This window comes from Marmota marmota, unplaced genomic scaffold (assembly GCF_001458135.2).
Source record: "Marmota marmota marmota unplaced genomic scaffold, marMar, whole genome shotgun sequence".
Taxonomy (NCBI): Eukaryota; Metazoa; Chordata; class Mammalia; order Rodentia; family Sciuridae; genus Marmota; species Marmota marmota.
Genome location: NW_026000016.1, coordinates 25,334,357 through 25,349,189, shown reverse-complemented (window position 1 = coordinate 25,349,189; position 14,833 = coordinate 25,334,357). Strand labels below are relative to the sequence as shown.

At 35.1% G+C, this 14,833-nt stretch overlaps 1 protein-coding gene across 6 annotated transcripts in view; it reads left to right on the top strand.

Annotated features, from left to right (window-relative positions):
* Disp1 (dispatched RND transporter family member 1) overlaps positions 1-14,833 on the top strand; it is a 195,207-nt gene that overhangs the window by 5,918 nt on the left and 174,456 nt on the right. For 3 of the 6 annotated variants that reach the window (XM_048809329.1, XM_048809323.1, XM_048809324.1), the window contains one exon: positions 1-167. This exon is cut by the window's left edge. Coding sequence is in view for 2 of the 6 variants with exons in the window: in XM_048809323.1 (XP_048665280.1) it covers positions 121-167 (47 nt within the window). In the remaining 4 variants the exon portion in view is untranslated. The remainder of the gene's footprint in view (positions 168-14,833) is intronic. The other 3 variants (XM_048809325.1, XM_048809327.1, XM_048809331.1) reach the window with 3 other exon arrangements.

Sequence of the window (14,833 nt, the reverse complement as noted above, 5' to 3'; positions counted from 1 at the left end):
GGTCCCGCTTGCTAACGCCGACCGCGCCAGGCGGAAGCCCGGCTCCTGGCCAGGATCCGGGAGCCCGGACTAGAGGTGAGTTCGGAGCCGGAGCGCCCCGGGCACTTGTCTTCTCGGTGGATGCTTCTTGCGCGCTGTCGCGCCGCGCCGCGGGACTGGGATACCGGGTAGGGAAGGGAAAGTCGGCGCTTCCCGCACCGGTGGAGGGACTGCTGGGACCTCTGGCTTGAGGAGGGGGGCCAGGACTGGGAATGGGGATTCGGGAGAGCCCCCAAGGGTAGCCGTGAGGGTCTGGGGAGGAGGCACCGGGGACCCTGAGGCGAAGAGGCCTTGAGACAGGGGGCTGCGATGACACTGGAGGGAGATGCACGTCGGAGGAATGTGGGGGTGTGTCCCGGGTCCTGGCGGATTGTCTGGGATGGTGGCAGGATATGGCAAAGGTTGACTTCCAGGGAGAGGTTTAGAAACGGGGTGCGGGGTGGGGGGTGTCGCTCCTTTTCTGAGGGTCCTAGATGAGAAGGACGTCCTGACTTAAGGAATCAAGAGAGATGACCGGTTACCGATTGGATGCTGAACTCGTATTGCTTTATTTGCAATTAGTCCTGCTTTTAAAAAAATGTATTCCCGCCCACCCAGGTAGATTTCGGGAAAATATTTTATATTCTTAGGAAAAGCTTGAACTCGTCTTCACCCAGATCCAACTTTGCTGCGTTTGTCAGACTGATAGTATTTTAAATCTCTGTTCAGACAAGTCAACCAAAGTTTTCCTTTTGGACTCCTGTCTACCTTGCAGAGTTTAGTTTTTCTTATTTCCTTTGTCATGGAATGAACTTCTAAATGTGTTTAGGATGACTGTGATAATCACCAGAGGAACCCGTGCTGTCAACATTACAACTTAATTGTTTTTCTGCTCAACATTGTAACATATTTTTGGATGTTAAGTGACTTGGATTTTTGCCACCAACGGAGCAGCTAGGAAAAGCTAGGGAAAGTCTTTGATGGAGGGTGATAGCTGATAATAGCTTCAGGTATTTCACATTTCCAACATTAGTTTTTTTTTTTTTTTTTTTTTAAAGTTTTAAAAACGACTGCGTTGGTACAGGTAACTCTAAGATCTGATTTGCTGGTCAGATATTTGAATTATTTCAAATAAACTAGAAAATTTGTACTTATTAGTACCCTGGTGTCTTGCTATTTTATATATAAATTCTTGATAGCCTTGAAAATTTATATACTTGAGTGATATATACAAGTCCTTATGTTTAGGAACACAGTTGATATTAATTAGTGTAAATCAGTATCTAGTCATAAACCAATTGCTTTAACATGTAGATGAGCATATTGAATAAATTTTCAAATTAGATAATGAAAAGATGACAGTCATCTCCAAAGTTACTGCATTAGTTGCTATCTTGGTTACTAAATGTATCTTAATTTAATCTCATTTCTTTAAGTAGACTGTATGGTTATCTGATGAGGCTTGATTTTATTTTTGCATTCAACTTTGGTTTAAAAAATTGTGTTCCTTCCCTTGTGTTTTAGAGAGGTGAACACTTAAGAAAGCATGCAAGTCTTCACACTTTAGTTTATGGTTGGAGGAAGTGCTTCTTGTTGAAACAGAAGAGCATCTACCTTCTGTAGCAAGTTTCTAGTTATATTTCTGAATGTTTTGAAATTTGATTGCCCGATGTTTTGGAAAATCTTTGGAATATTTCTTGTTCTAATTGTTGAATAAATCTCTTAGCTTACTCTTTAGATAAATTGTTATTCTGTAGGATTGAGATGTATTTTACAGTGTAAGCAATAATGGCAATTTTTGAGTAGATGCAGCAAATTGGTAGTTTACCTTGGGTTCACTGTTTAATTTTTTTCCCTGCTGCAATGGAATATGTATCTGCATTGTAAAAACTACCAAAACAGTGCTAACCAGAACAGTGTCTTTGTATACACATACTTAAACATTTTGTTTTTCTTAATCACCAGTTTGTAATATATCAAATAATTTGTTATATTTAGTTCTTTAGTTTCATGCCCTCTGGTGATCAGTTTTATTATTATATAGTACCTTCTTAGTTATCTGCTTCCCTATAGGAAGCTATTCCCTGCCGTTTGGTAGAATCAAGAGAGTTTGATACAGCTGAGGAATATATATCTTTTGACTAGGGAGCTTCCAGAATGCTGATTTTGCCAACTTACCATGCAGCTGCTGTACTGCCAATGATACAGAGTGTGGCCCTCATCCCTTCCTTTAGGATCACTTTCTGTCCCTTTTTCTCTTCTGAGTTAGAACTTTTCTCTCAGTGACCAAGATAACCTGGGCCTCAGGGTGACTCAAAATGGGACCAGAATGGTCAAATAAGACAGCAGTCCTGTTAGAAGGATCCTGTCTATTCTGTTCAATATGATCCCATAAATCTTGGCAACTTTTCCTGCCTTTTGGAAGGTAGTTATGACTGTGAGCCATGGGTTTAGATAGTTATTGTTTTAAAAATAATTTTAAATGCTAAATCATAATTTTCTGATTATATAAATGGACTCCATTAAGTTTTGCTTAGAGGGATCACATTAAATTATACTTTAACTTTCATATCAAAGTAGTAACATATGTCTCACAATTACAAATACTGTAAAAAAATACTCCCATTCTTTATTGCTATTATTAGTTAATTTTTTTTTCCTCTGAGATCCTAAGGAAAAAAAAAAGAGCTATTGGATAAAAAATTTGGGCGGATGTAGGAAAATTGACCATTACAAGTGACACACTAGAAGCTGTCTCCTATGATTTTAAGGGGTAATTTAGTAGTGAAGTAGTTTAGAATTGCCAGCTCCTTGTGATAATATAACAGAAAGACTTAGAGTTGAATTTTATTATAGTTTTAAAATAACAATAATATCTATGTCTGTATATGTGCACTCTTATTTATTGTCTGCAGGTGATGGGTATTATCTCCCAGGAGAATGAGGGGGCAGAGCTTTTGAAGTGAAGTTTATGTGGTCATTGGGAATCATGGAGAGATTTGAGGGAGGGATTGAGATAGTAATAGTTTATTTTAGCACTAATATTTTCAATATTGAGAGGAGGAAGGCATGGAAACTAGTGAAAACATTATAGATGGGATAAGACAGAGGACTGTATACATTATATATCAGTTAACTTGTTTTTATCTCAGGAGGGCAGTGAGAGCAGGCCCTAGAAGGTGATAAAAAGTTAAATTCTCAACTTTCCCATAAGAAATAATGACTATGCAGATAGTATCAGAGTCAAGTCCTAATATTTTAAACCCAAAGTAATTGAAAAAAATTGCAAAAATAAAAAAAATAGTACAAGGGACCACCTATATACCATTTATTCAGATTCACTTATTAATATTTTATCCCATTTGCCTTATAATTTGAGAACAAGAAATGTACTTTTTCTTGTTTATTTTTCACAGTGCTGGTAATTGAACCCAGGTCTTCACAATGCTAGGCAGGTGCTCTACCATTGGACTTCAACCCCAGCCCACAAAAATAAAAGTAAAAACTGATTAAAGTAGAATGTTCATATTAAATATACTACCAAGTTGAATTGCTAAGTTTATTTCTTCTCTAATAAACATTTATTAGCTCTAATTTGCTGAGTTCTGGAGCAAGAAAATTCCTTGGAAATTAATCTGATTTAATTCTCTTAAAGATTATATATATTGACCAATCAAGGACAGGTGGGTTTTGATCCCTGAACTCCTATAGACTCTGTCAGTCTTAGCATCCTCACAGGTAGGAATAATAATTTCTTTGTTTGTTGTTTCATGCTTACACATTTTTATTTGACCTTAAGAGAGGTACGTAAATATTCTTCCTTGCGCCTACTTGAAATCTTACTTGCATTCATTACAAAGACCACCTTATAATCCTTTTAGTTATAGAAAACAACAAAACAGCATATTTTAACGGGTTTCATTCACTTTATTATTATTATTATTGTAAAAAAACCCTATGTTGTAGCCACAGCAAAACAGCATCTCTTTTAAGAACACTTAACCTATTATGTATTAAATATCTTGTTAACTTCTCTATGATGAGACTATTCCTTTAGGATTTTTATCTGAAACATAGTTTTCTTTAGTCTATTTACAAGGTCTTATCTTGATTGATCTTTTAAGATTCTAGGTTTTTATACCCTTTTTAAGTGGGTTGAACAAAGCCTAAAAGAGTCTAATGTGTAATAACAATGATAATTTATGTATAAATTGTTTCTGATGTGGTTTTCTTATGTAGTCATAGGGCAGGAAAGGTGGTTTCTTTACTTCAGAGATGGAAAATCCTGAGTTCCAGAAAGGTTAAGAGACTTCCCAGTGCTGTTATGGAGCTCTGTGATATTGGACTAAAACGCCATCTGCCCTGAGATGATGATCTGGCACTATGCTGTTTGGACTTTTAGCCTCTAAAATTGTACATATTCCCATGTCTTCTGACCCTAAATCTAGTTATCCTTTTGATTGAATCTTATTTGTATGTCCTTGTAGAATCTATCTACTTATCTAGGAGATAGACATATAAAATGCATATTCAGTAATAATATAGAATTGTGTTCACCTTATAAGAAGTAATGGTCCAACAATGTGCTGCCTTCATCAGACATGTAAAAGAGTGCAGACAGTTATAAAAGCTATACTAACAAAGTAGTGCATCCAGAATGATATGATTAGAATGGTGAGAAATCTATGTACTAGTATTATGTAACCCAGAGAAGAGACAGTTATCTTTAAATACATGACAAAATCTTGTGTAGGGAAGAGAAAATAGATATTTTGGATTGCTGTGGATGACACATTTGGAAAATGGATATATATCTCCTACACTACCTATCTGTATCTATATATCTGTATCTATTATATATCTATATCTGTTTTTTTTTCTTTTTTTGGTACTGGAGATTAACCCAAGAGCATTCAACCTCTGAGTTACATCACAGCTTTGTTTTTATTTTGTTTTGAAATGTGGTCTCACTAAGTTGCCCAGGCAAGCCTCAAACTTTGTAACCTTCTTCTTTAGCCTTTTGAGTAGCTGGGATTGTGAGTGTGTTCCACCATACCTGGAAAACATATTTTTAAACCTTAGAATCCATTGACTTTCTTATTTCTTCTCCTCTGTTACCAGCCTAACTTGCTATTAGGGAAATAGATTATTTGCTGACTGAACTTGTTCTCCAAACAGGCTTGTCATCCATTTTCTAAATTTGTTATCCATAGCAACACAAAATATCTGTTTTCTCTTTGCTATGCAAGAATCTATCATATATTTAAAGATAACTATTTCTTCTCTGGGTTAAATAATGCTTTCTCATCATCCTGATCATCTCATTTTGGAAGCACAAGGTTTTAGTATGGCTTTTGTAATTGTCTTCCCTCCTTTACATGTCTGACGAGGTGACAAATGGTTGTACCATTATTTCCTGTAAGATGGATACAATTCTATACTCTTATTGAATATTCATTATTATTGAAGTTCCAAATTGCCTTAACATTTCAGCAGCACATCTTGTTCCAATATTAAGTATTTGGTGAGCCAAAGCTTCCCCAATTTTTGTGGGAACTCTCCATTAGTCTGACCCTCAGGTGCTAGTAATACTGATTTTTAGGTTGTAATGCAGGACTTTTACATGTATTCCTGTTAAATTTTATCCTTCCTGTGTTTTAAAAGTTCATTATTTCAGCCTGAGAAAGATACTTTGGTGTCAATTTCTTACTCATTTATTAGCAATTCTTTTAAGCTTTGTCTTCTATATTTATCCCTTAAAGCTTGTGTTGAGTCAAGGCTGGTTTTGGATTAATAAGGGTGATTAATGATTATAATGAGAAAATAGTATTGCTAGTTTGTTGGCATTGTGTAGAAAGTACTAACCTAAAAAATAACAATCTGGCATTTATTTAAAATGCTGCAATATTTTAAAGAGGTTATAACATACAGACATTTGTTAACTTTTAAGGAAAAGTACCTATTTGACTTTTACTGTGTTAGTATATCAACTAGGCTTTCCAGAGAAACAGAACCAATATCATATACAGTATATCCGTGTATTTTTTTTAAAGATTTATTCTAAGGAACTTGCTCAGGCATTTTTGGTGGTTGGCAAGTACAGAATTGGTAGGTCAGGCCAGCAGGCTGGAAATTCAGGCAGGAGTAATCTTGAGGCAAACTTCTCCGGGAAGCCTCAGCTTTTGCTCTTAATGTACCCTTCATCTGATTAGATGAATCCAACCCACATTGTTGAGGTTAATCGTCTTTCCTTTCAAGGCAACTAATTGTAGATATTAGCCACATCTACACAGTACTTGCACAGCAACATCTAAACTAGTATTTGATTAAATAACTGGGTCCTGTAACCTAGCAATGTTGATACATCAGACTGTCACAATTAGTATTTAAAATTTGTTGGTGTATTAAACAAATAATGTGGCATATAAAATACTGCATAATGATTAGCAAACAGAAGAGTGTATATATCCATAACACAGTTAGCCTTTAATGGATTTAAAAACAACAAAGGCCAGGTTTTCATAAATGTGTCACAGAATGGAAAATGGACAAAGTGAAGGCCCTTGCCAGTCTTTGAAATTTGTTATTCTCTTTTATAGGTTACTATATTGTATTTTTTTAAATTTAGGGAGCCTTAAATAACTTTAAAACTTTATAAGTTTTTCTGTTCTTATAATTCCGTGCTCTTGCTAATATTTTTGCATAAAAATTCTTAGAGCTGGGAATTAGTTTTGAACTTAGTCTAATAACTCTCACTTATATTTGAGAAACTGGTCTCAGAAAGGTGAATGATTTGCTCAGGTAACACAGCTAGTATAGAACCAGGACTAGAGTTTGAGATTTCTTGGTTCTTAGTCCTAAGTCCTTTCTGTTATAATAGTGATTACAGTTAAGTGAAGCCAATCAAGGTCAGGCTTTATGAGGAGAGGATGATTTTGAATCTCAACTTCAGAGAATATAATTGGTAATTAAGAGAATGGAGGTGATTATTCAAGCCATTCAGTGACATTGGTGGGAGGGAAGATGAGCAGAGAGAAGCAGATGTGTCATAAAATATCCAGATGAACCACATATTTACTTGGGGAACACAGTGACATGATACCCATGGAGCTTAAAGAAATTTTGCAAGTAGCCAGACATTGGGTGATTCATAGGGGATCGGAACAGACCTTAAGGATATGAACATAGGTCCAAGAGATGTCACCAAGAGAGCTTGTTTTCTGGAGGAAGTTAAGGATAGATGATGCTGATTTGGAAACCCTTTTGGACAAAATTATAAGAAATTTCTGAGACATCAAGAGAACATTGTAGGATATAAATGGATCCTTTAGAAGGTTGCCTGGTTTCAGGGATTAATTTGAGCTGAATTTAGGTAATAACAATAATGTCATTTGTTGATCACTTGCAAGCTCAGGAGAGTCCTTGATCAAATTACTGCACTTTTTGCCTTATCTGCAAAATAAGCACAATAATGGTCATTATAGGGAGTAAACAACATATTGAATATAGGATGTGCTGAGTACTCAGTAAAGTGTAGCTTTTATTATACTCTACATGGCATTGGCTGAGGGTCATATTAGAAAGTAGCACTAGAATGAGATCTTTTTTTCCCTTATTTTTGCCACTTCATGCCACCTCCACAGATCTTTAGCATATTGTTGCCTTCACATTTACCCTTTCCAGGCAAGTGCATGTCTCTGACATATGTATAGTGCTTCTCTATCTTTGTCGTTAGAGGGCATGATCTTCGAATAAACTATGCAGTTTTGGGGGGACACATTTCAACTGAAAATTCCACTTCATCAAATTGAAATTATGGACTACAATGCTGATTCCAACTAATTTTATAACCCTCCTCCTCCTTTTTTTTTTTTTTTTTTGCACTTTGGAAGCTGTAGCTGAAAAAGGGAATGGAGAACACAACCCTTTCTGAAGGGTTCTTTCCTTCAGGATTGGAATTTAAAAAAAAATCTATGAATTCAGTTCTAGAGATAATTGGTTAAACAAAAAAGACATTTTCCATGATAAATGAATATTAAGGAAGTAAAGCACTTCAGTATGTGACAGATTTTTTTTTTCTATGTGTAGTCTCAATATCCAGTAGTGAGATAACTGGGTATGAAGCATAGACTATCTGCCTCAACTTTGTAATGCAATAATGCAATTATTTCTGAACCAGACTAGGAAACCATTTAGCTTATATTCAGAGGGTTGGTAGAATTTGCATTGACTCAGAGTGATTTGGTGTTTAGTTATCATTTTTCGGAACCTTTGCCACATTTGAAGATCTGTTAAGAAAGGTTCATTCTGGAGCCATTTCAGCTGGAAGACAGTGTTTTTGCATAGCTTTGTATGCCAGCTTTTAAGTTGAGAAATTCATGAATTTCTACATTTGCAAACAGAAGGCATTCAGAAATGCTTAAGCTTAAGAAAGGACTTTTAACTTTTTTTTAAAGAAGTAAATAAACATTAAATTTTGAGTGATATTTTGAGTGATTTGTTATTGAAGTGATTTAATAAGATAAAACAACTTATTTACAGATCTCAATGTTTCATGTTACAAGTTTTCTACTTCACAGTCCTTCAGTTGATAACTTTCAATAATCTGTCTATAGTAACATTTGCTATTCAGTGAGAAATCAGAGTAAGTTGTGTGTGGAACATTGTATTTGTTCCATAGTCCTTAGTGCATACTGTCTTGCAATTTTCTTTTTTTCTCTGCTCTTTGACTTCCTCCTAGATAATGATACTTTCTTGTTTTACAAATGCTGATGCATTAAAGTCATCCATTTTTCTTTCCTCTGTCTTCTAATGCCCCTGCTCCATGAAATCTTTATTTTTCTCATTATTGATTAAATAAACTCAGAGTAAAGTGTGGAATTCCTTTAAAATACACCTAATTCCAAAGTGTATTTTATAAATTTTACATGTACACACACATACATCACACATTTTATATATTAATATTATACATGTACACACACAATTTTTTTTTTCCATTACTGGGGAAAAATTACTGGGGATTGAACCTAGGTTTTTGTGTGCAAGAGCTCTACAGTGATCTATGTTCTCAGCCCTTTTATTTTTTGTTTTGAGACAGGGTCTCATAAAGTCATCAGGCTGACTTTGAACTTTCAATCCTTCTGTTTCAGCCTCCTGAAGTAGCTGGTATTACAGTCATGCAACACTGCACCTGGTAAATCTTATATAAATTTATTTAAAATGAAACATGTTAGCCCAAAGAATTAGTGGGCAACTTAATATGTTTACTTTGTTACTTCAGATTTTCTTTTTTTTGGTGAGGGGACTCCCAGTATCTAAGAGAACATATTTCTTCCATATAGGAGTTGAGAAGAGCAGCAAGAATAATGGGAGGAGACCGGACCTTTTCCAACTTGACAAATAGATATAGCTTGAACTTTTTGCTTCTGCAAGTCCTTAATCTCACTACATCCATCTGTCTATCTTATCTATCTCTGTTTATATTGTTTGTTTAGATATTCTTCATATAATATTACTCGCCTCTTAGTTGCAGTTTACTATCTCCCATCTTGTCATAAGATTGATGCTCCTAATTTATATATTGTCAAGTTACATGTTCTTCCACGAAACTTGTGATTTTACTTTGCTTTTCAGAGTGTTAATAAATTTTGTTGACAGAATGAATTGTTTTCTACCAAGGACTAAATGTCACCCATAAGTGTATTATACCTTTTGTTGAAAGTGTCTCTAATGATACTGGCTTCTATTTATTGGTCCTATACTATAGTGTAGACACTGTGCTGGGATTTTAATATATTACCCAATCTTCACAACAACCCTGAGGTAAGGTACATATTTATACTTCACTTTAGGAGAGATTAAGTATTTTGTCTAAGTTTGTACCACTTAAAGATTGTGTAGTTGATTTTTAACCCCTTTCTGAGTATACCTTGTTTTCTTGTACATTTTAGAAGCCTCTTAAGTGTTTTGGTGCCCATACATAAAGTGCTATTTAGAGTTTGTAGCATGTTGATTCTAGATTTTTTTGTTGTTATATCTGTACACTCCAAAAATGTTTTATTCTACTTGTTTTATTGCTGTGTTCAATTTACATTTTTTGTTAAATGCAATCAGTTTATTATTGACCAATATTTTCCCAAGGATGATACCATAATTAATGTAGCATTTAGCATAGTTGAAAGTAGTATGTGCTCAAGAAATATTTGTTGCATGGATAAAAACAATAGCAAAAAGAGAGGTGGCAGTTAATGTAGAAGGACTGTTCACATAAAAACTCTTTGCTATTGGAATGTGAGGCTGGAACATTTCTCATATTACAGCATGCTGCAGGGCAGGGCTAGAATCCAAGCTTTGATTAAAATCACCCCAACTCTTTTTCCCCCTTGCTTTACTGCCACAAGTTATTGCCAGCTGAAAGGGATAATGGAGGGTAATGATGAATTCATTTCCAACTGCTGCAAAAAAAATTTTTTTAGACAGTTTTGTTCTTTAAACATAGATAAAAAGGCCACTTTGAAATGAAGAGAAAATTAGTGGCTCCAAGTAAGTAGTTATTAGATTCCTGCTCTGGAGGCCTATTCAGGTGATGCTGATGGCAGTTGCTGCCAGTTAGCAGCTCATTCCCAAATAGTTTCTCTCTGGTGGTGGGAGTGGTATAAGAATTCAAGCATTCTTGGGTCTTGACTTTTCATTCTCAACTCTTAGGTTTTAGACATTACTTTCTCAGAGACTGCTTAGATTTTCTTATGCTGTCATTTCACAATGCGTACATATTTCAAAACATCACGTTGTAAACCATAAATTCACACAATTTTTATTTGCCAATTTTATGTATGCACATGTGTATTTTTGAGTATAGGAGTAGGATTTATTCAAAGGGGACCAGGCAGGGGTTTCCTTTATTTGTCAATTTAAAAGCTAATTTTAAAAATAGTCAAATGCAAATTGAACTTTCAGAATTATCTGCAGTAGATTCTTACTTTACTCAATGGAACCTGAGAAAACTAAGCTGTTTTGAACTAAGCCTGTATCTCCAACATTTTGTCACCGTGTTGCTTCTCTCCAGCAATCAAGCTGTTGGGGGGCAGATTAAATTACTGTGCTTACCAAATAGTTGGTATTGTTTTGTTTCTTTTTGACTTTACTGTGGTTGAATAACTGTAATGGTTATCCTCAAGATCACTGTAGCAACAAATAGTATTTTACATTAGTCCCTTAATACCATAACCTGAGTATTATTAATTAGAACACTGGGCTCAATTGAAGAGATTAGTAGTCCTCTTTACACTAATAATTTTTTAATGATTTAATTTGTGGTCATTATTGGCTTCTAGGCTATTGTATTTGCTGAATGCTTTGTGATGGGCATTAGGATTTATTTACTTCTATCAGGGAATGTGTAATTAAAATGTAATTTCTTTGTTTAACCACCATTAAGGTGCTTTTTGACATTTCTCCTAGAGTCTTGTTGTAAAAAAAAAAATTCAGAGAATAATAATTATAAGATTACTAACAATTATTAAATATTTACTATGTTTTTATCACCATACTAAGTGTTTGATGTTTCTTATATCTAATTTAATCTTCACTATAATTCTTTTCTTTTGTACTAGGGATTGAACACAGGGTGCTCGACTACTGAGCCATATCCCCAGTCCTATTTTGTATTTTATTTAGAGACAGGGTCTCATTGAGTTGCTTAGCCCCTCACTTTTGGTGAGACTGGCTTTGAACTCACAATCCTCCTGCCTCAGCCTCCTGAGCCACTGGGATTACAGGCATGTGCCACCGTACCTGGCTTCGCTATAATTCTTTTAAGTGCAATTATTATACCAGTTTTACAGATACAGAAACTGAGGCTAAATAGCTTGCCCAAGTTATTCACTAATTACTAGAGCTGCAATTTGAATCTGGTCAACCAGATTTCAGAGACTCAGCCCTTGATTATTCTGCTATTTAGCAAGCTGATGCCCCCTGTTTTATACATAATACAACCCTGTTTAAAGATTTCTGCTTATAAAATTCCTCCATCTTATTTTCTGTTAGAATCTGTGTATACATATATTATTTTCCATTTCTATTGTAATAAAACTTTCTTCCTTCATTTCAGTGATTGTCAGTTTGTTTCTTACGAAACATTTGCAACTTTTGGCATTTTTATTCCAGATAAGAAGATGGTGTTACCATGATGGCTAGTTGTGCTTTCAAGTAGGAGACAGTCTTCTTTACTACTAGACAGACAAAGCAATTGGAGTTTTTTTTAAGGGGGATTATATTATAATTTATAGGGGGTAGTTTTGCCATTCAAAGTTTGTCTGAGACACCCATAGAAATCAATTTTTACTCTCTAAATGTACAGATGGTAGAATTCTGGAAGCATCCTACATAGAAGAGAAAATATCAATTTAATATTGGCTATAAGAACTGAAAAAGGATAATCTATTTCTGGGTTGATTTATTTTCGATACCAGAGATTGAACCCAGAGTTACTTAACCAATGAGCAACCTTCCAGATCTTTTATTTATTTTGAGATAGTTTCTCACTAAGTTGCTTTGGTCCTTGCTATGTTGCTGAGGCTGGCTTTGGACTTGGAATTCTCCTGACTCAGCCTTTCAAGCTGCTGGGATTATAGGCATGCACCACCATGACTGGCCATATCTGGGTTGGTGAATGAAATGTTTTTCATGTTTTTTGTCCTTAGGGTCAACTACTAATCTTTTACTGAACACTTTAATATTTAGAACACAATATCAAAGTCCATAAAAGTAATCTGTATACAGGATGAAATTTTATTATCTTGTATTTCGGAATTATATGCACATTCTTAATTTTGACCAATTTTCATTAACTGAGGTGTCACTTTAAGGTGACATACTTAGTAATCATTCTTTTTTTCTTCAGGAAAGCCAGAGGTGGGCTGAGGTTGTGGCTCAGTAGTAGAGCACTTGCCTAGCATGTGTGAGGTCCTGGGTTCGATCCTCAGCACCACATAAAAAAATAAAATAAAGTTATTGTGTATAACTACAATTAAAAAATAAATATTAAAAAAAAGCCAGAGGGGGTTTAGCTATCACATTAGGCAACAACTGCTTTTTATTTTATACGCAGTGTTAATCTACATTTTGCTTTGAAAGGAGCATTTGTAACACATTGAACTTAAATCTTTCTTCTGAAAATCTAAATATATTTAGGCATAGTTTTGATCTAGTAGACTCTTAAAATACTTCACATAATTTTTTGGGGATGGGGTTGTAGCTCAGTGGTAGAGCACTCGCCTCGCATGTGTGGGGCACTGAGTTCAATCCTCAGCACCAGATAAAGCAAAATAAAGACATTGTGTGTACCTATAACTAAAAAATAAATATTAAAAAATACTTCACATAATTTTATTCCAAAACTTTAAAATTTCATTATTGAAGGAATGCACAGAAAACCAGGGAGATACATATGACCAAATTGTATGTTTTGTATGTAAAAAAACAGTCTGATTCAGCAGCCTAAAACAATAAACATTTTTTGTTTGTTGAACATACTTCAGTGTCATGAAATGAAGAGGAAAGAGAAAGGTTTTTATATAGCTTTGTGCCAGGCATTGCACAAGGTATAGTGTATTTACATATCAGTTTAAATCACAGGCTAAAAACTTTCTGTTATTATCCCTTTCTTGAAGATGAGAAAACGGAAACTTTAGAAGTAGATGATTTGTCTGGGGTTAGAAGGAACATACACAAAACTGGAATTTCAATCCAGGAGTATCCAACTGTAGGCCTGAATTCTTTCCTACTCATATGCTTTCTTGTCTTCTTCTTTTCTTTTTTTTCCCTCTTCTCATTTCATATTTTTTTCCCCTTCATCTCTATTGGAAGTTTTCAGGTCTGTTTGTCTGTTTGTCTCTCTCTTTCTGTTGGTGCTATCTTAGAAATGTGATGTATGCATTCTTAAAGTCTAAATACTATCTGTACATTCCTCCTGAACAATAAGATCGACCTCTTTTTGACATCATTTAACTGTTTTTGTTCCCTGAGCATTCCCACATGCTTCTCAGCAGAAAGATGAATTATTGTTTTAATTTACTTCCTTGTGGAGTTTTATGTGGGGTGGAATCTAATCTCGCTTTCCATCTTGTATAAGCTCTGAAGTTTGGCTTCCTTTTACCTTATTTTCTATAGCTTCCTCCCTATCAAATTCATGCCACCAGGACTATGTAGATGCCCCTAGGCATGTTGACTTCAGAACTAACTCACCTTTTTAGATTTGTGCTTTCTTATTATGTATGCCCTTGGAACATTTCTTTAACTATATTTCTGGCTCTGACATACATTTAAAAACGATTTTTGAAATATTTAACCTAGCATTTTTTAGGTTATCTTCATCCGTGAATCCACATTGCCAGAAATATGTCCACTTTGTTCTTGTGTTTGCCTGGGGTGTTTTGCATTGAACCAGTGGGATGTGAATCAGCTGGCCAGAGTACTTTTTTGATTTATTTTAGTCTAGTGTGCTCATTCCTAGTAACTGGCAAAATTCTTTCGCTGAGTGTTGTAAGAAATAAACATTTGTTTGAAGGGGAAACAATAAGTGCCTTCTAAAAGAACTTCTTGAGAAAGTGGGGGTGGGGTGAGAAAGAGAACACATCTTTAAATGGGATATGAAATAGTCTTTTTTCTTGCACCTTATTCTAAGATAAACAGGCTCCAAGGATTACTTACTTTGTGCCTGGTATGTCATGTTGTAAAGCTCAGGTAGGAGCAGATGCTCTAAGAAGATTTATGACATTAAGGCTAAAATTACCATGAGCATGTCAAAACTTAT